General features: G+C 38.0%; 1 protein-coding gene across 1 annotated transcript in view; it reads left to right on the forward strand.

Annotated features, from left to right (window-relative positions):
• TTC6 (tetratricopeptide repeat domain 6) overlaps positions 1 to 22,582 on the forward strand; it is a 186,000-nt gene that overhangs the window by 66,339 nt on the left and 97,079 nt on the right. The window contains 2 exon segments of the mRNA XM_061159674.1: positions 741 to 935; positions 14,936 to 15,077. Coding sequence (XP_061015657.1) covers positions 741 to 935; positions 14,936 to 15,077 — 337 coding nt within the window.

A 22,582-nucleotide genomic window follows, 5' to 3' on the forward strand; every position in this document is an offset into this window, starting at 1 on the left:
AAACAAGCCTGCTGCAAAATAAGGCTAATAATAATAATAATACCTCCCACATAGTTTCATTATAGAAGTTAGAGATGATGTGTATAGATTGCCTAGTACAATGTCTGGTACGTAATAGGTGGTCAAAGAGGATTTGTTGATTGAATGGCATGGCAAGTGAGAGTGGGTATTAAGAAATTCGATCTTCATGGCCTCTTTTCTGTTTTGGAAAGGCAAGAGAGAAGCAAGTTCTATTAACTGCATAGTGGGAAAGAAGATGCTTTGTTAACTTAGAGAGACCTAGATTTCCACTGATGCTAGTTAATGGATAATGTACTGTGTTGAACTTCTTCAGCGATGTAAGAATTTGAGCAGAGTAGCAATGAATTAATGTATGATGGCTAAAGGTTATGGTGTCACTGAGTGAGTTGCAGAATTCAGGAGAGAAGAGATTTGGGTGGAAGTGGGATAATAATAATGAGTTTGCTTTCAGACCTGTTGATTCTGAGATATCTGTAGAAAATACAGGTTGAGATCTTTGGCAGGCAGTTGGATATATGTGACTGAAGATCTGGTCAATGGCCTGAGGTTGTAATAGTAAATTTTTTATAAACCACTGTAATAGTTTTAAATGTGATCTCCCACGTGTTGACATCTTTTGTAGAGCCTGAACTAAACTGACAGTGTAAGTATATTTTGTATCTAAAAAAGCAGAAAATGATAAAAAAAAAAAAAGGCCCACTTTCTTATCTCTGTGGCAGAATTCCAGAAGACTACTCCACTTGGACCCTTCACAACCTGTGCACCGCCATCCCAGCCAAAGAGCTGCCCATTGACTTGCGCGTGGCCTCTCGAGTGTATCATACAGCCGACAAGAAAGGCCACAATACTGTGCTTGGAGTATTCGGAACCTCTTTGTTAGATGATCGCTATACAGACAAAGAGCAAAGAGATAGGTGAGAATTTCACTGTTAATTTTGTCTTAAACTAGATTTAAAAGAATTTAGCTGAATAATTTCTGCCTTTGAGGCTTAGATTCTGAAGACCTGCTTTTGTTCTTGGGCGCTAGGAAGGAGCAGTTCAGTTTTGGTCCTTTCTGTTCCTTCCCCGTACGTACACAGTCTAGGTCAGTGTCTTCATCTCCTGCTATTATTGACGTGAACCAGAAGGTAAATTTCATTTAATGGTTTATAGTTTCCAAAGAGTGTCACGTGCATGGCCTCATTTGTTCTTTGTAACAACCTGGTGGAGTCCAGATGTAGGAATTGAAGCTCGTAAGAACCAAGCAACTTTGCCTGGCTTATACAACTAAGAACATCGCAGATTTGAGAGCTGAAGGCAGTTTTTAGATTTCCTTATCATTGGGCATGCTTGGGTTCAGGGATCATGTAAAAAGTCATATCTTCTGGAACTTTTCCCGTTTCTCCTTGTGTCTCCCTTTCCTTTGGAACATGAGTATTCTTTTATGGTGAGTATATAACTTATAGCATCCTCAAATGGGAAAAGAAAAGGGAAGGGGGCTAACATTTACTCAACATGAACTATATTCCTTGTACTATGCTCTGTGCTTTGCATTTTTCCTGTTTAAATCTTCAATCATAAGAAGAAGTCATAATTTCCATTTTATTCATGAAGAAACTTAGGCTTTATAATATCAGGTAACTTACCTCTAGATGTACTTCCCTGGTGGCTCAGATGGTAAAGCCTCTGTCTACAATGCGGGAGACTTGGGTTCGATCCCTGGGTCGGGAAGATTCCCTGGAGAAGAAAATGGCAACCCACTCTAGTACTCTTGCCTAGAAAATCCCATGGACGGAGGAGCCTGGTGTCCATGGGGTTGCAAAGAGTCGAACACGACTGAGCGACTTCACTTTCACTTACCTCTAGATAATGATTAGAATTCAGATTTGTTTAACCTAATTTTTCTCAAAAATGCTTTTTCATTGTCACCCCCTTAAGAAGGCTTTTAAAACTTCTCCCCACGCTAATTTCCCTCCTCATTAAATTATAATGCTATAGATATATCGTATATCTGTTTATGATACTGTGTGTATATCTGTACTTTATACATAGAAGGAGTAAACTTTTATCATCCCCTGCCCTCCTTAGCCACTAATTTTCACTCCCTTGAGGATGATATCACCTGCATACAGAGAATGCATACTCTAAAGTCTCTTGTCTTTCAAAAGAGCTGGTAGGAATCCTGAAAACTCATCTGTAATGCATTTTTTTGCATTAATTTTTTTATTGGAGGATAATTGCTTTACAGTTTTGTGATGATCTCTGCTGTACATCAACATGAATCAGTCATAATTACAAGTATATCTCCTCCCTTTTGAGCCTCCCTCTGCTACCCATTCTACCCCTCTATGTTCAGTTCCCTCAAACTTTACTTTTAGTCAAGATTGTAACACTTTACTGCCTTCTTTTAAGATTTAAAGTCATCTGATTTCCCTGCGTTTAGTAATCACAGTGCCATTCAATATGAATACCCCAAGGAAGGTCATTCTCATGTTTGTTTTCTGTCTAGGCAAAAAGATTTTTTAAAAAAGGATTTATGTATTATTCATAATTTTATGAATAAGATTTTATGTGAAGATTTTGGAAATTTCAAAATTGCTCCAGTTTCTCTGATAGATAATAGCAGTTCCATATAACTTCTTTGAAATGTCTTTTATTTAAAAGCCTAAAACAGAGTGGACATAAAGACATAAACATAGTCTAGTGGATATGAGACAACTATATTGAATCATTTCCATTGGCACTCTGCAAGCTAAGCATCCTTTTTTGAGGACTCACAGCTTATATTATTCATGCAAAGTGTTAAAATACTGATTTCTTTCCAATTCTAAATTTTTTTTTCCTCAAGTAGATCTCACTTTCTTTTTCCCAGAGAGTCAATAAATGTTGTATTTGATGATGATAATTCTTGGCAATTTGTTCCTAAGTACCAAATAAGAAGTTAATTTAAGTAGTGAATATTTAATTCTCTGGCATCCATTTCTTGAGGATTATCTTGCTAAACATAGCTTAACCTTTTCAAAATATATCTGCCTGCTGAGCCTACAAGTTCAGAGAAATGTATATTTTTTTCTGCACTAATAAGTTGTCTCAAGAAAGGTAATTGTGAACACAAAATGAATACCTTTTCACTTGGTGGCTTTTTGGTTTTTCTGTGCAGGGAGCAGTTAACCACAAAGCATAACACTTGTGGTTATACAGTTTAATGCTTTCTTAATTTTGCACATTGTAATTGTCATTTGTGGGAAATACCAAGGATACTTTAATGGGATAGTGTGGTTACATAAGTTTAGTTAAAATAGCAATCTACTGTTCAAACTTATGTTTATTTTGTTAAATAACAATTTTGATGAGAACTATAAAAATATTCCATATTGATCATATTTTTGCATTTAAAGTTTCTGTATTATAAAGAGAAGTTTATAGACATCTAAGAATTAGATTCTTAGCATTGAATTTTAGTGAATAGCGTGGAATTTAGGTGAAAAGCCTTGTGAACATTTCTGTGTATACATGTATTTAAACCATAGATGGCATTCTATAGACTGATATTTTTCACTCAAGGTTGTGTGTGAACGTTTAAATTATTCCATAATATTTGGTAACTTAACCAATCTGTAGCTTAAGAAAATTCCTTGGTATGGAATTACTTATTACATTTTTTGGCTTAAAAATTTTGATGCATATTGCTGAAATTCTCTCTGGAAAAGTTATACCATCTTATATCCCTACCAACAATTTATGACATTGTTCATTTCCTTTCAACCTGACCAAACTATTAATTGTCAGTTTTCATGATTTTTTTTTCCTAATTTGATGTAGAAAAAATCTCTTTATTTGTTTTATTCATTTCTAATAAGATTGAGCATATTTTTAGATGTCTCTTGGTTATTTGTTTTTATCCTTTTGAGAATTACCAATTTGTCTTCTGTTATCATTCATCTTTTTCTTATTGATTTATAAGTGATCTTTCTATATTAAAGATTTTAACTGTTTGTCATATTAATGAAGACCTTAAAAAATTTTGTTGTTTGCCTTCAGTTTTGTTTATGCTGTTTTATGCCATACGGAAGTTTTACACTAATACAGAAGCAGTGAAAACTGGCAATAGTTTCCTTTATGTGTTTCTAGTCTTGCTGTCATTCTTAGAAAGGGCTTTGCTACACTTAAATATATTTTTCATATTTTCATGAAGTAATTTTATTGCTTTCTTTAAAAAACATTTAATCTTTGATCCATCTTTAATTTTATAAGATTAAGCATTATTGTTTCCTTCCCAAATGACTAATTAATTGCACAATAAATTTATTTATTCAGTAAATCCTCTTTTTCTCACTAATTTGAAATGCCAACTTTTCATACCTTACATTGCAATGTGTCATCAAATTTGTTTATAGACTTACATTCTATTTTAGTGAGCTTTCTGTGTAAAATTGCATGTGTATTTTGTTGACCCACCATCAAGAAAGAGAGAATGGGTGGCAAAAATGCTGTCAATAAACATTGACTGACCCTCTCAAGTCAGGTACCCCTCATAGCCAGCTTCTGGTGGTTAGCCCCCAACTGAACTTCAAATTACAAGGGAAATTTCTAGTCATATTTTAGAAAAACATGTGTAGATGGTTAGTTCTATACATTAAAATAGCAGTCATGACTCCCACAACAAAAATTGGAAAAGCAGAGGTTAAATGTCAGAAATCAAAGTTTAATTTCATTTGTTATTTTGCTATAAAATAAGAATAAAAATACAAATATGCAAGAAAATACACAAAAGGACAACAATTACTCAAGATTTTGCCATCCAGAGATAATACTTTTCTTAAGTATATGATTCTGGACTTTGTCGTTTGCAAATAAATCATATGGAGCAAAACTTAGGTAATGCTATGTAAATAATGTTTTGTAACCTGATTTTTAAAGCTTATTATGCCATAATTATGTTTCTATGTCATGAAATACAGGTCTGAATAGTCATTTAAATTGATCAGTTTTAAAAAACTTTTGTGTGCTTACTGTGTGGCAGGCTTTGAGTTAGGCACTAAATAAGCATCTGTGAGGAGCTTCCCTGGTAGCTCAGATGGGAAAGAACCTGCCCGCAGTGCAGGAGACCCAGGTTCGATCCCTGGGTCAGGAAGATCCCCTGGAGAAGGGAATGGCTACCTACTCCAGTATTCTTGGCTGGAGAATGCCATGGACAGAGGAGCCTGGAAGGCTACAACCTATGGGGTTGCAAACAGTTGGACACAACTGAGTGACTGACACAGTTAAGAATCTGTGAACACAAGAAACAATCTCTGCCCACAGGGAAGTTGGAGATTAGCAGAGAAGAAAGGTGGTGAATTAATTATTGTGAGTTTGACAGTTAATATGCAGATGGGCAGTGTATAGAAGCAGGTTTTCAATTTATCTGGGGAAGATTGAGGAAATGATACTTAAATTGAAATCTAGGAATGAACAGAAGATAGCTCGGAAGAGGGGAAAGAAATTTTTTAGTTTCTTGCTACTCCAAAGTATAGTTCACAGATTAGCAGCATCACCATCACCTGGAAGCTTGTTAAAAATACAGATGATGTGTATGCAAGCTGAGGTTTGAGAGTCTGTGCTGTGGACAGTTGGAACCCATTTGAGAATTAGAAAGATGTCCATCAGTAGAGGGTAGCAGGAGCAGTGATGCCATTGATTCTGGAGAGGACACAGGGTCAAGATTATGTAGGACTTACAGATGCTGTCTGTGTGTCTGTGAGAGCATGTGTGTGGGGACTTGGGGGAGAGATTCTTATTCACAGTGTATTGAGAAGCCACTGATAGGATTATTTGAGGGGAAATGACATGATCAGATTTGCTTTAAGATAGCACAGTCCTCATCATGACTTCTCAGTAGCACCTAGCACAGTTGAGCACGTGCTATTCCTTACAACACATTATCGCTTGGCCTTCAGGACTGCAGTCTCTCTTGGTTCCTGCCTCCTTTGCTGTGTCTTCTTAGTCTCCCATGCTGGTATCTCCTCCTCTCTTGATTTCAAAGCATTGGAGTACCCAAAGCTTATCCTTGGATCTACTTTCTCTTCTGCCTGTACTCTCAAGGTGATCTTATTCAGGACCATGGCTTTACATATGATCTATATGCTGATAACTATTATTAACTAAGATAAATGATTAAAGACTGTAATTGTCCTTATAATAACCAAAAGCTGGAAACAACCTAAGTGTCCATCAATGGAAGACTTTTTATAGTGCATCCAATGATGGGCTGTATTAGAATTGTGGCAAAGAATAAGTTAGCGCTCTGCGTACTGAGAGGAGTTAGAACCAAGTATATAAACAGATGTGTGATTATACACAAACAGATTTTTAGCATGGAAGAAGATTCAGGAAACTGTTAACTGTGATCCTTCTATTTTCCTTTTATATTTTACACTAAATTGATAAAAAGTGAAATTATACTTTGTCTTATTTTTGCTTTATTTATATGATAAATGAAAGTGAAAGTCGCTCAGTCGTGTCCAACTTTTTGGGACCCCATGGACTATACAGTCCATGGACTTCTCCAGGCCAGAATACTGGAGTGGGTAGGCGTTCCCTTCTCCAGGGGATCTTCCCAACCCAGGGATCAAACCCAGGTCTCCTGCATTGTAGGCGGATCCTTTACCAGATGAGCTATAAGGGAATATATTTGTCCTTTACTTTTTAATTTTTTCTAAGTTATTTCCCTTATAGATTGCATAGTATTGAATATTTGTTAAGCCAATCAGAAATTAATTTTCTTATAGTAGGCTGGATCATCCCATATTCATTTATTGTCATATCAGATACACTTGGTAGTATTCTTGAAAGGTGTTGGAGGTGGGAGAGGACAGGATTGGAAAATTTTGCCTCTATGGTTTTCATTTGTGATTGTTGAAACTATGGTACTAGAAGCCAACCTTTTCCTATTGAGTTTTCTATGTGGAAAGATTACTCTTGACTTTTTTTCTGTGCATGCACGTATATTACTTATACATACATTTTACAGAAAAGACATTAAAGATGTTATCTTGACATTTATAATCCTTAGAGGATTTTTATTTTAAAACCGAAGGACAGACATATAAGTAATTATTTTGACTTATTATCTTTACTACTTACAGCGTACAAATCAACTATATAAAATGTACTTCCATTAGGAAGATTTTATCTGGCCCCCCCATCTTGAGTAGGGTAGCAATATCTGAAATGGAAAACAGAATTTTATCTAGTAGAAAGTCTAGATAAATTATGCATTTATGCATTTATTGCATAATTTATTATTAACAACCACTCTATGCAGTAGATGAAATCATTCTGTTTCCCAGACGGAGAAAAGGAGGTTCAGAGATTGACCAGTTCATATTTATAGAGCTGGTGAAAGGTGGGACTCAGACCCAAGTCTCTCTGATCCTAAATGTGGTTTCCATTATATCACACTGTTTTTTAAAATTAATTTTCTTTGGAGTATTGTTGACTTACAATGTTGTGTTAGTTTCTTCTTAGTTCCCCTGGTCCAGGATCGAACCTGTGCCCCCTGCATTGGGATTACAGAGTCTTAACCACTGGACCACCAGGGAATTATTGATGTATATATTCATACACACACACATATATATGTATATATAAGTTCACTGTTTTGTGAACTTATAAAAATCCCTCTTATTTTTTTTCTATGTTTCAATTCCAAATACTGATTCTCATCTTGTTTTCAGAACCAATCCTGATATAAACTAGGAAGGGTCATATTTTACTCACCCTTGATGCTTTGTATTTGGTCTGTTATAACCCAATTTCGAAAGCAGGGTTTATGCTTATTAGGGTGGGGATTTTATCTTGTATCATTTGTTCCTTCTTAGGAACTGAAGTTCTGTTTCTGAGTCCTGGGCCAAAGCTGGCGCCTTGCGCACTGAGGGGACTTTTCTGGTATTAATTGCTTAATTATGGAAAGCTCTCACCAGCTACTACCTGTATTTGTACTCTGTGTCACTGGTTGCTCCCATCCCCACGCTAGAATGTGCCATCATCCCATGTTAGACCTTTCCAATGTCACTTGCAGTGCTGTGGTCAGTAGCTCTGCATTTGGGATAGTATGTTTGTCTTCTGCTCCACATTTCCTTCCAGTGTGGGTATCTGGGACTGACTTTCCCCACCATCCCCGTGTCCTGCATTGTCTGCCATTCATTCCTCAGTGGTCAGGTCAATCCTGACCTGGCCTACCCCCACCCCTTACTTGGACTTGTTCCTTGCCACATAATCCAGACAATGACCCAAGGTATTATACCGAAGAATATAAGACCTAAGCCCCATTTGAGGTCTCGCTGGTGATATGTGTGACAGAAGCACATATGTAAGAGCTGTAAGAGACCTTGGCCTTCCCCTTGCCTAACCATCTCATGTTATAGATGAGGAAACAGAGGCAAAATTTTGCACCCCAAATCACAGTAGGTGGCAGTTAGGACTAGCATCATCAGTAACCTCATTTAGGTTTTTATTAATTCGTTTTCAACAAGTAGCCCCCATACCTAAGTTAGCCTTAAGCATACTTTAAAAAATATATTGGGATGACAAATTTATGTTAGTACACATTATCAATATTTGATAAAATTAGTATACCTTTGTTTTTATATGGAAACACCAAAAAATTTATTTGAAATTTGCCTGATTTCATATCTGCCAACATTTAGTAGCTCAGCTGGTAAAGAATCTGCCTGCAATGCAGGAGACCTCGGCTCAATTCCTGAGTTGGGAAGATCCGCTGGAGAAGGGATAGTCTACCCACTCTAGTGTTCTTGGGTTTCCTTGGTGGCTCAGCTGGTAAAGAATCTGCCTGCAATGCGGGAGACCTGGGTTCAATCCCTGGGCTGGGAAGATCCTCTGGAGAAAGAAATGGCTACCCACTCCAGTATTCTGGCCTGGAGAATTCCATGGACTGTGTAGTCCATGGGGTCACACTCCATGGGGTCGCAGAGTTGGACACAGTTGAGCGACTTTCACACAAAAATGTCTGAAAGCAAAGCAATGTCATTCCACCAGATGTCACTGTTTGCATGTAGCAATGAAGTTACAATGATTAAAATAAAATTCCCCCCTCCCTAATTATATTTGTATAAAAGATTCTGCATAGTTATACCCTTATTCTTCTTTGGCTTATTCTTCTTTAGATTTATTATTTTATTGAAGACTCTATTTCCTGAATTTTCTAAAGTATCGAAAGTATTCATTATCTCTGCTATAGATTTTAAAGACTACTAAGCAAAATTATTTGTAGATTAGTATCTTCAAGAAGGTGAGCTCTTATAGTCTTTTCTAGACTTAGAAGTTTGCTTTTCAAACAACATTCTTTTAAGTTACTGTTTTCTAAGTTGTGGATTGTGACCCAGTAAGTGGGTTGTGCAGTCAACTTAATGGCTTGCTATGAGCCCCTTAAAGAAATGGGTGTGTGGGATAGAATATTGCATGTAAGTATTACTTTGACAAAACTTTTTACATGAACGCTCAAACTATCTCTGAACACATCACTGAGCTACATAAAAGTGGCTGTGAGCTTTATCCTGTGAATGCTCCCCAGGCTTAGTACCCCAAGGAGCACAATGAATTTCCTGAGGAAGGGATAGGGAGGATGTGATGTGTAACTTCTCCGTTGTTAGAGTCGCACCAGGGAGGGGAGAGGGTTGCTGGAGGGAGAACCCTCCATGCATCACCGGATGGAGCCCGCAGTCACTTTTATGTAAGTCACAAAAGATGTGGGTGAAGATTTTTAAGAGTGCTCACAGCCTAGAGCAAATGTTATCCAAACTTCTTTTAACTTGTAATAAGAAAACCATTTTATATCTCTGGCCCCATGGGAGGTCAGTGTTGACCGGGAACGAGGCTTAACTCTCTCTGAGAGAGATGGGCTTGTTTGCTTCATTCAGTCCTCTCGGTCATAATAACAAAAATGATTGTAATATCAACTACTTAATGTATTTTTCTGAACTTAGTGCAAACTTGTCACATATATTATTTTTAAGCATTAGATGCTGAAAGATCCCATCACTGTTGCCATTCACAGATGAGGAAACGGAGCCTTAAGAAGGAAAAATGACTTACCCAACACAGTACATCAAGTGGCCAAACTAAAGCTAAAATCCTGGTTTTTAACTTCATTCCAAAGGCTAGCTCTTCTCACTGTAACAGTGCTTTCTAGGCTTCTCCTGAGGATAAGGACCACCTGGAGTGTTTAAGTGATCTTGGACTCTATCCCAAACCAACTGAACTAGAATCTCCAGAGGAGGTATCTGGGGAACTATAGATCTGACTAGCATCCCAGAATATTCTTGTGATGAGACTGTTGGGAAAGACTGCAGTTTATCAGTGCTCCTCAGACTTCACCGTGCATCAGAATTAACTGTAGGGCTGGTTAAAACACAGAAGGCAGGGCTTCTCCCCAGACCTTTTGATGGGACTCAAGAATTTTAATTTCTAACAAGTTCCTATGTGGTGCTAATGATGCTGGTTAGCCAATACCCCTTGAGAATCAGTGGAGTACATCATGCCAACCCATGATTCTCAGTTTCTCAGGACAGGGTCTGGGCTGGCTTTGGCTGTGGGATTTTTCAAGCCCAGTGTTAAACAGTACGTATTCAGTATCTACTATATTCATGGGAGACAGGAAATGAATAAGAATCTGTCTTCCCCTACCCCAGCTATCCTGTAATCTGCTGTGAAAAACACACAGAACAAAATGCAGCATATTCTATAATGAAATTGCAGATCAAATGCACCGGGAAACTAGGGAGGCAGAGATGAATTTTTGCTGGGCAGAGGGACATTTGTAAAGGCCCCATGGAATAGTTGAGACCTCAGTCTTATTTTCAGTGTTTTCATAGCCGCATTGTATTGTAGTTATTGTAGTTCAGTTTTCCTTTTTCTCCTGCAACACCTAGAGTAATCTAGAGCATCTTTTTCACAGTGAAAGATTGGGCTGGGTATTGGGGAGGGAAGTAGAATTGGTAAAGTAGGTGATGCCCAGGTGTGGAGGACCCTAACAGCCAGGCCCAGGAGCTTGTGTGTGTGTGTAGCCATTAAAGTATTTGGAAGAGGGTAACTGACAATAACTTTGGTACCAGTCTGTAGCATGGATTAGAGGAGGGAAAGTTTGGAGGTGAGGGACAGCAAAGATGTTATCACAGGACTCAGTTGAGAGAAGAATGCAGCAGGATAGTATGACAAAAAAAAAAAAAAAAGAATGCAACAGGATGGAGAAACACTGGAGGGAGAAGAGTCAGGACTAGTAATTACTGCTGGGATGAGGGAGAGGTTGGAGATGAAGAAATTTTCAGTCTGAACCACTGAGATAGTGGTGATCTCCAAAGGGGGGATCTCTCAAAAAGATTGGTTCTTTTCTCTGGAAATTAAGAAGGAAGCAGGGAAAATTCAGACAAAAATTTCAAAGCAAATGATTCATTTTTGTCAGACAGGAATAATTGCTAACCTTGGGTAGACTTTCCACTAAGATCCCAAGTTCATAATTACCAGAGCTAGCTATGCACTCTAAAATGCCCAATGACCTCTTTCACTTTCCTTCCAACTAATCAGAATTTCGTTCGTTCTTCTTTTTTTTTTTTTGATGCACATTTGGGATATGAAAAGACAGTAATATGTAAATGATCCTGACCACTTTGTTTTTGGCTTCAGTTCAGTTCAGTTTAATTGCTCAGTTGTGTCCGACTCTTTGTAATCTCATGGACTGCAGCACGCCAGGCCTCCCTGTCCATCGCAACTCCCGGAGTTTACTCAAACTCATGTCCATTGAGTCAGTGATGCCATCCAACCATCTCATCCTCTGTCATCTGCTTCTCCTCCTGCCTTCAATCTTTCCCAGCATTCAGGGTCTTTTCAGATGAGTCACTTCTTCACATCAGGTGGCCAAAGTATTGGAGTTTCAGCTTTAGCATTTGTCCTTCCAATGAATACTCAGGACTGATTTCCTTTAGGATGGACTGGTTGGACCTCCTTGCAGTCCAAGGGACTCTTAGGAGTCTTTTCCAACACCACAGTTCAAAAGCATCAATTCTTTGAGGCTCAGCTTTCTTTATAGTCCAACTCTAACATCTGTACATGACTACTGGAAAAACCATAGCTTTGACTAGTTGGACCTTTGTTGGCAAACTAATATCTCTGCTTTTTAATATGCTGTCTTGGTTGGTCATAACTTTTCTTCCAAGGAGCAAGCATCTTTTAATTTCATGGCTGCAGTCACCATCTACAGTGATTTTGGAGCCCCCCAAAATAAGTCTGTCACTGTTTGCACTGTTTTCCCATATATTTCCCATGAAGTGATGGGACCAGATGCCATGATCTTAGTTTTCTGAATGTTGAGCTTTAAGCCAACTTTTTCACTCTCCTCTTTCACTTTCATCAAGAGGCTCTTTAGTTCTTTGCTTTCTGCCATAAGGGTGGTGTCATCTGCATATCTGAGGTTATTAATATTTCTCCCTGCAATCTTGATTCCAGCTTGTGCTTCATTCAGCCCAGTGTTTCTCATGATGTACTCTGCATATAAGTTAAATAAGCAGGGTGACAATATATAGCCTTGACATACTTGTTTCCCGATTTGGAACCAGTCTGTTGTTCCATGTCCAGTTCTAACTGCATACAGATTTCTTAAGAGGCAGGTCAGGTGGTCTGGTATTCCCAACTCTTTAAGAATTTTCCAGAGTTGTTTTGGTCCACACAGTCAAAAGCTTTGGCTTAGGGCCAGATAAAAATATAGCAGTGCCTCAAGGTAGCTTCTTAAGTCACCCCTCTCCTCCCTGATCTTCATGCATGTACTCTCTTGGCTCATTATTCTAGACAAGGCAATATCCCACTCTTTTGTTTTTGCTGGATATATCAGTGAGGATCCAGTTGCAGAAAATAGGAACATTTTTAGCTATTTTAAGCATAAAGGAATCTGGTAATGGGAATATGATGCTTGAAAAATCAATGGAAAGATTGGAAGAATGGGCTGTCGGCAGGCTGGACTTTCCAGAGATGACTCATGTAGCATGTTTAACTGGCTTCCGTGCCTGCTGCTCCTTCTGGTAAGAGTCAGGAAGGTGGGAAAGCTGGAGGCCAACCTTGGCAACATACCACTTTAGCTGAGACTCAGCGATCATGTGGCTTCTCCTGCCACAGCTTTTGACTCTGGAGATACGCCATGTCTGTTTGAAACATTCACTGGCAAAAAATCTACACATAAAAGATGTAACCGGAAGGCTGCTACAGAAGAACTCAGTGTTGCCACGACTGCTTGCCAGTGGGAACATGAGAGCCTTCTTCTAGATTGTGTGTGAGTGCATCTGGTTAGTAGATCCTAAGACACATCTCAGACACTGGCTGCAGGAGAGTCGTCACCTCTCCATCCTCAGCAGTTTGGGAAAGCATATTGGATTGGATGTTGAATGACAGTGTGCCGTAAGCCACTGTGCTGGGACTTGAGCTTTACCTTCTCTTTTTAATTCAGATATTTAACTGGGTGAGATAGGAAGCTTTTTTCCCCATGAATTTATTTTGGCAAAGCTCTGTCTCCTCCAGCCTAGCTTTGGGTGGGCCTGATTTTTAAGAGCTGGTTTACTATGATAGAATCCGAGGATTTCAGCATATTGTTAAGTGCAGTCAGTGTGGTATGTGTATGCTTTGTTTTCACATTCGGTGGCTCTGAAGTGATTGTTCGTGTAATGGTATACCAAAACATTCGGGGAACATTGGCTCTACTTTCAAGTGAAATTGAAATATGGCTATAGTTGGTGTAGTTCCACTTTATACTCATTTTATATATTTTGCACAGTGTTACAATACAAAAATTAATGTTATGTCAAGCCATCTGTAAGTCAGTCATTAATGACACATTTTGCCTTCAGATTTTGATTTCCCTCATCTCTTGGTTTAATTCAGGCCTTTGTTGATAAGTTTTAAACCTCCTATGTATATTCTTCTTACGTATATATAGTTAGTTGTTGTTAAGTTGCTAAGTTGTGCCTGACTCTTTTGCGACCCTATGGACTGTAGTCTACCAGGCTCCTCTGTCCATAGGATTCTCTGGGCAAGATTACTGGAGTGGGTTGCCATTTACTTCTCCAGGGGATCTTCCCAACTCAAGGAACGAGCCCACATTTCCTGCATTGGCAGGCAGATTCTTTACCTTTTGAGCTACAGGGAAGACATTCTGAGCTGCTAAGGAAGCCCTATATATAGTTGGTAGCCCAGAAGTAAAGACCTAATGCCGTAACAGTTTTCTGTTCATCCTGGCAAGATATGAATCAAGAAAGAAAAACCTTAATGTGAGCAGGTAGTTCTGCTTAGGCTGATGCTTTGCCTTGGGCTAAGAAGTGAAACCATTTCCTATGAGCTTGGAGTGGGGAGCAGGTTAGGAATCAGAAAGTAGAGAACTTTTAACCTCTCTTGTAATGAGACTTTCATAGAGTGAATTTATTATTACTATATTATAAAACAAAACCACCAAAAGGTTACTACTAAAATACATTCAGAAGCAAACATAAGTTATTTTTGAGTCATTACCCATTTTGAATTATCTGACTTCTGCACAATATCTATTTAGCATAGATGCATGCATGCATGTGCACTCAGTTGTGTCCAACTGATTGTGACCTCATGGACTGTAGCCCTCCAGGCTCCTCTCTCCATGGAATTCTACAGGCAAAAATATTGGAGTGAGTAGCCATTCCCTTCTCCAGGGGATCTTCCTGACCCAGGAATCGAATCTGCATCTCTTGCATCTCTTGTGTCTTCTACATTGGCAGGTGGATTCTTTACCAGCTGAGCCACCAGGGAAGTCTCATTTAGTGTAGATATCAAATGTCACTGTGTTTATTTCATAGAGATATAAAGTGAGAGTAAATACCTGTTGCTTTATCAATGACTTAAAATTTTTTTTTTCACACTGTAGAATACTGCATGGAGCTCCTGTTAAGGATGTCAGTCAGGAACATGTTGCTGTTGTTCCAACAAGACCAGGGATACTACCTGAACTGATACCAGGAACTGGCCAGAGTGCTCACAAACCACAGTTACAACTCTTTGGAGAGGAAGTAAGAGCTTCCTTTAATATTAGTTTTCTCTATCTCATAGACTGTCAAACTTTTTGGTTTCAGGACCCTTTTTTACATTCTTAAAAATTATTGAGGACTTCAATAATTATTTATGTGCCTTATCTATTGACATTTGCAGTGTTGGAAGTTAAAACTGGGAAAATGCTAAAATGTTTATTTTCTAAATGAAAAATAATAGTACTAAAATCATACATGTTAACATGCTATATTTTTTATGAAAAATGGTTATATTTTTTAAAACAAAGAAGTAGTGTAAAACTGGAGTTGTATTTTTTGCAAATCTCTAATGCTTGGCTTAATAGATGACAGCTGGATTCTTATGCTTGCTTCTGCGTTCAATTTTGCAATAAGTTGTTTTGACTGAACTATATGAGGAAAATTCTGGCTTCATGCAGATATGTAGTTTAAAAAGGAGAGATTATTTTAATAGCCTTTAAACATAATTATGGATATTCTTGTTTGATAATATGCTTCCTAGGTGGCACAGTTGGTAAAGAACCTGCCTGCCAATGCCAGAGACATAAGAGACATGGGTTTGAGCTCTAGGTTGGGAAGATCCGCTGGTGGAGGAAATGGCAGCCCACTCCAGCATTCTTGCCTGGAGAATCTGATGGACAGAGGAGCCTGGTAGACTACAGTCCATGGAGTTGCAAAGAGTTGTACATGACTGAGCAACTTAACACACATACAAGAGGTAGTTTCTTGAAACTTAGTTGTGAGACTTCCACTTCTGTGAATGATGCAGTGGGAAGTTCTTTTTCCTATTGTTCCTGCGAAGTACAAGTAAAAACCTGGGTGTTACAAACAGGACAGATCTGAAAGGTGGAGAGACTGAGACTCTAATTAGGAACTTTGGGAGCCAAGAAATGACACGGTGGCAAGTTAGTTCCTTGAGTTTCCTTTTTTGCCTCGTGTATCCTTTGATAAATCCTTTTTATAATTTCAAGTTAAAAAAACCTGGTAACCTGGAAAGAAAATTAGGTAAAGACACAAAAAAGTCCAAACAAAGCCTACTCTTTCTAGCCAAAGAACCGGGAAAGGGGCAGCCTAGCACAACACAATTTTTAAACAATAACTACCCCAGCCAAACATCACAGAAAAAATGGTGGCCCTGGTCCTTCCCTCACTTCTAGCAGCAAAGGTCTTGTAGGAAAACTAGACTTTTACTCCTGTCAAAGTATGTAGTGTGTATGCTCAGTTGTGTCTGACTCTTTGGGACCCCAGGGACTGTAGCCTGCCCGTCTCCTCTGTCCTTGGGATGCTCCAGGCAAGAATACTGGAGTGGGTTGCCATTCCCTTCTCCAGGGGATCCTTCAAACCCAGATATTGAACCAGCATCTCTTGCATCTCCTGCATTGGCAGACAGATTCTTTACCACTGTGCCACAGAGTATGAGAAGGCACTGTCACGCCTCTGACCGCGTGGTGTTGAGGAAGGCCATGTGGGGCTCGGACTTTCGTTTTGGTAGAGTGGTCATGAGGTTTCCCTTCTATGGTGTCAGTTGAGACCACATGGGGATCCTGGACTTGCATCCCCACCTAGTAGTAATGAGCCACTTCTCTCTCTCCCCACTGTGGTGGTATCAGAGGAGGCCCAGCGGAGTGTCAGCTGGAACAGAAGGTTTAAATAAGATCCAGAATTTCATAGCAAAGTATCCAAATTTCAATTGAAAATTACTAATCCACCCCAAGAACTAGGAAAGTCTCAAACTGAATATAAGAAGGTAATCAATAGATGCTATCATTTAGATGACAGAATTGTTAGAATTGTCTGACAATGATTTTAAAGCCATCATCCTAAAAATGCTTCAGTGATAATTATGAACACACTTGAAAAAAATTTTTTTTAAATAGGAAGATTTAGAAAGGAAATAGAAGATCTTAGTAAAAAACATTGAAGATACTTAGTAAAGAAACTGAAGATATTCTAAGAATTGAAAAAATTTAATAACCAAAGTAAATGCTTGGCAGATGGGCTCAAAAGTAGAATGGAGGAGATAGGAAGTGAAGTTGAAGATAAAACAGTAGAATTTATCTAATCTGAGCAACCAAGAGAAATAGATAAAGAAAAAAAAATTAACAGATCCTCAGGAGTCTGTTAATTGTGGGACTAAAGTAAAAGATCTAACATTTGTGTTATCACAGTCCTGGAAGGAGAAGAAAAAGAAGAGGGGTGACTGAAAATGTTTAGGAAGAAATAATGACTGGAAACTTCCCCATTTTAGTGAGACTTAAACCTGCATATTGAGGAATCTGAGCAAACTCCAAGCAGGAGAAGTCCAAAGAAACATGAACCAAGTCACTTAATAGTCAAACTTCTGAAACCTAATGACAAAGAAAAGAATCTTGAAAGCAGCAAGAGAGAAACCATATGTTACCTACAGGAGAAAAACAGTTTGAGTGATAATGGATTTCTCATCAGAAACCATGGAGGCCAGAAGTAAGTGGCAGAACATTTTTCAAATGCTGAAAGGAAAGAACGGTATGCCCTGAGTCCTATATATCCAGAGAAGATATCCTTCAGGAATGAAGGGGAATCCAGACATTTCCAGATGAAAGGAAAGTAAGGGAATTAGTCACCCAACAGACTTAACCTGAAAGAAAGTCTGGAGGATGTTCTTAAATGATGAAAGATGAAATCTTGGAATATCTGGAAGGAACAAAAACAAGTAAAGCAAAAATGTGAGTAAAGGCAATAAAGGATTTTCCTCCTCCTTTTGAGTTTTCTAAATTATGTCTGTCGGTTAAAGCAAAAATTACCATGCCATTAAATGTATACAGAGGAAATGTTTAAGACAACTCTATTATAAATGGAGAAAGGAGACATAAAAGAAGGTAGGTTTACACACCCTTGAACTGGTAAAGTGCAGACATCAGTAGACTTTGATAAGTTATGTTTATATAACATAACACCTAGAGCAAAACTAAAAATCTATACAGAGACATATTCATAAACACCACAGATAAATAAAAGTGGAATTCTAAAATATGTCCATGTAAAAGGAAAGCAGGGAAAAGAAAACAGAGAAACAAGAGAAACCAGAGAGACCAAGCAGAAAACAAAAAATGAAATGACAGATGAAATTCCTAACTTAAATATATTATTGGTCTAAATACACCAATTAAGTGACAGGGAATTCAGAGTAGATTAAAAGAAATGACCCAACTATTTACTATCTGCAAGTAACTGACTTCATATGTAATGATTTAGAGAGGCTGCAAGTAAAAGAATAAAACAGATAAGCCATACAAACATTAATCAAAGAGAAGTAGGAGTGACTATGTTTTTTTTTTTTTTTTGACTATGTTAATATCAGATAAAGTAGACCTCCCAGCAAAGACAGCTAGAGACAGAGAAGGGGATTACATTATGACAAAAATGTCAACCCGCCAGGAAGACATAGTACTCTTAAAAAGCATGTGCACAAAACAGCAGAATTGTAAAATATGTGAAGCAAAAGCTGGTGAACTGAAAGGAGAAATAGGCAATTCCACAATTACAATTGGAAACTTCAATGCCCCTCTCTAAATAGTTGGTGGAACACTAGAAAATCAGCAGGGATACAGAAAAATCAATGACTGTTATCAACTAACAGGATCTAATTGAAATGTACAGAACACTACACCAAATCAGAGCAGAATACTTATTCTTTTTGAGTTCCTGCAGAAGATATACCAAGATAAATCCATAATAAAATCAAACTAGATATCAATAACATAGATAACAGAAAAATCTCCAAACTGTTGGAGTTTAAACAATAGAGGTATAATCAATTCATGGGTTAAAGAGGACATCTCAAGGGATTTTAAAAAGTACTTTGAAAACCAATTAAACTGAATTAAAATGAAAATACAACATACCATAATTTATGGAACAGAGATAATGCCAAGAGGGAAAATTATAACACTGAATGCTTACGATTAAAAAAGAGAAGTCTCCAATCAATAATTTAAGCTCCCACTGCAAGATGTAGAAAACATGAAAACAATAGAGAAAAATCACTGAGACAAAATAGTTTTACAAAAAATTGATCTCTACAAAACTGACACGAAAGAGAAAAGACACAAATTGCTAATATTAAAAATGAAACAGATATCACTACAGACCCTACAGACATCAAAAGACTAGTAAGGTGATACTATAAGCAACTCTAGTTGTTAATATAAGCAATTTATATAAGCAATTCTAGTATTCTTGCCTCAAGAACCCTATAAACAGTATAAACAACTCTACACACATAAATTTGACAACTTAGACAAAATAGAGCAGTTCCTCAAAAAAACACAAACTACCACAACTCACTCAATATGAAATATTAATAGATAATTTGAATAGCTCTATCATGTTAAGGAAAGTAAAGGCCTACAAAACTCCCTTTTCAGACTCCTGAAATAGTTTGACAGTTAAAAAATCAAAATAAACATGCAGCTATCAATACTATTAAGCATGTTGCAGAATGAATACATAAACTATAAGGATAAATCTTCAGAGAATTATGCTGGAAAAAACCAATTCCAAAACATTACACACTGGATGATATTCATATATAACATTCATGAAATTACAAAATTACAGAAATGCAGAACAGATTAGGGCTTTCCAGGGTTTCAGGATTGGGGGGTGGGAATGAGTGGAGTGTGTCTATAAAAGACAATATGGGATCACTTATGGTGATGAAAATGTTCTATATATTAACTATATCAATGTCAATATTTTGTTTGTGATTCTGTACCACAGTTTTGCAAGTTTACCTTTGAGGTAAACTGGGTAAAAGATAGTCTCTGTATTATTTCTTAAAACTGCATGTGAATTTATAATTAGCTTAAAAATTTAATAAAAATTATGGTTGTTGGATCAGTGCTAAAAAATTAAGCTTAGTTAAAAGGAATATGTATTAAATGATCACTTGTACAGCTAAAAATGTTTGTTGCATTTGAAATCTGAAACCATTGGGTCTTTAGTACGAACGTGGTTATTGAATTGGGTTGTAATATACATAGTAACCTTAGAGGCTGTGTAGGTGCTGTTAAACTAATTAACCTAGCTTGCTTTATAGTTGTGTGTGTATGTATGTTAGTCACTCAGTCGTGTCTGACTCTTTGCGACCCCATGGACTGTAGTCCACCGGGCTCGTCTGTCCATGGAATTCTCCAGGCTAGCATATTGGAATGGGTTGCCATTCCTGTCTCCAGGGGATCTTCCCAACCCAGGGACTGAACCTGGGTCTTCTAAACTGTAGGCAGATTATTTACCGTCTGAGCTACCAGGGAAGCCCTGCTCTATAATTACTAAATTATAGTTAGTAATTCAGTTTGCTGTGCAGTCAAGTTCTAACAGCCACCAATCTGGCTGCTTCTGTTGTCCTGATTTCCTCTTAGAAAGTTCTGAGGATTGTTGGGGAAACCAGTATATCATGATGAGTGTTTCTTTGCTAGTTTAATTTGACAAATCTCTCCTGAAAGTGCATGGGTGCTTTTCCTTGAGAACAAAATAGTGCTGTTTAGTGATAGATTTTTCTTTCTTTCCATTTAGAGGCTTGTACATTACTTTCTTCTAGGGGAATAATTTTATTCTAGATGCTCAAGCTGCTGAAAGTCTATCTACTACAAGGAAAGGTTTACCACATTGTATGTGATATATCATTTGAATATCTGAAATCTTAATTTCTAGGTGATCTTTGGAAGAAGAATTTTCAACTGATTTTGGAAGAGTTTTTTCATCTTTTATCAAGGAATTCCTGGCTCTAGGTCTATACAGCATAAAGGGATGCAGTGTGTCCACCAAACAGAGGATGAGTGAGATGGAAACAATTTTGAATTTCTATGGTAGACAAATGAACCTAGCATCTGAAAAAATCTATGTTTCTCTGTTGGTAGAGAAGAAATGTGATCTAGTTGAGAAATAAAAGTGGTGAAGACTCAGTATCAGCTTATAATTGTGAATCTTTATTTACTGTGTTTGGGTCTTTGGATATTACTCTCAAAGTCTGTGTAACAGCCATGCTCAGGAGATGGCGATTGGTAAGGTCTCATGCTGCTGCTCCTTATCGCTTCAGACGTGTCTGACTGCAGCCTAGCAAGCTCCTCTGTCCATGGGGTTCTCTAGGCAAGAGTACTAGAGTGGGTTGCCATGTCCTCTTCCAGGGGATCTTCCTGACCCAGAGATCGAACCCGGGTCTCCTGCATTGCAGGCAGGGTCTTCACTGCTGAGCCACCAGGGAATTCTAAGACTTCATGGGTGTGTGCGTGCTTAGTCGCTCAGTTGTGTCCAATTCTTTGTGACTCCATGGACTGTAGCCTTCCAGTCTCCTCTGTCCATGGAATTCTCCAGGCAAGAGTACTGGAGTGGGTAACCATTCCCTTCTCCAGGGGATTTTCCTGACCCAGGGATTGAACTGTGGTCTCCCGTATTGCAGGCAAATTCTTTACCACCTGAGCTACCAGGGAAGCCACAATTCTTGTTGGGGAAAATGTTTGGTCCAATTAAGTATTACTCAGAGTTAGTGAAAGTTAAGGAAAACATAATTACCAGGAATACCATGGACTCAAAACAGCTATAATTTAAAAAACTCACAATTCTTGAAACTTGTCATGAATGCCTGATTAATTTTTTCACTTCCAACTATTTAAAATTTTTTTTCTTTTATTGTTTGTTTTATTATTATTATTTTATTGATAGTAGACTCTATTTTTTAGAATAGTTTTAGACTTCCAGAAAAATTACAAAGACAGTATGGAGATTTCCCATAGGCTGTTTCCCCTATTATTATATTAGTACAATAATGATGGGTAAATAGTGGCCCCCAAAAGATATGTGCTCAGTTGCTCAGTTGTGTCTGACTCTCTGCGACACCATAGACTGTAGCCCACCAGGCTTCTCTGTCCATGGAATTCTCCAGGCAAGAATCCTGGAGTGGGTTGCCATTTCCCTCTCCACACGCAGAAGATATATCCAGATCCTAACCCACAATACCTGTGAATGTGACCTTATTTGGAAATAGAGTCTTTGCAGATATAATTAAGAATCTTGTGATGAGATCATCTTGGATTTAGGGTAAGCTGTACATACCTAAATTCAATATGACTGTCCTTATAAGAGGAGAAAACCCTGTGAACACATAGACACACAGGGAAGAACGCCACGAGCTGCTAGAAGCAAATTGGAGCAATGCCGCTGCAAGCCAAGGAATGCCAGGGGTGGCTGGCAACCACTAGAAGCTAGGAAGCGGCAAGACAGAATTCTCTATGGCATTCAGAGGGAGCATGGCCCTCTCAACATTTTGATTTTGGACTTTGTTTCCAGAACTCAGAGAATTAATTTCTGTTGTTTTAAGCCGTCCAATGGTAATTTGCTACAGTAGCCCTAGAAAACTACCAGTACATCTGACAGCAGTATGATACATTTGTTAAAACCAATGAACCAATATTTATACTTTGTGATTAATTAAGATCCATGCTTCATTTGGATTTCCTTAGTTTAAGGTA

This window comes from Dama dama, chromosome 13 (assembly GCF_033118175.1).
Source record: "Dama dama isolate Ldn47 chromosome 13, ASM3311817v1, whole genome shotgun sequence".
NCBI lineage: Eukaryota > Metazoa > Chordata > Mammalia > Artiodactyla > Cervidae > Dama > Dama dama.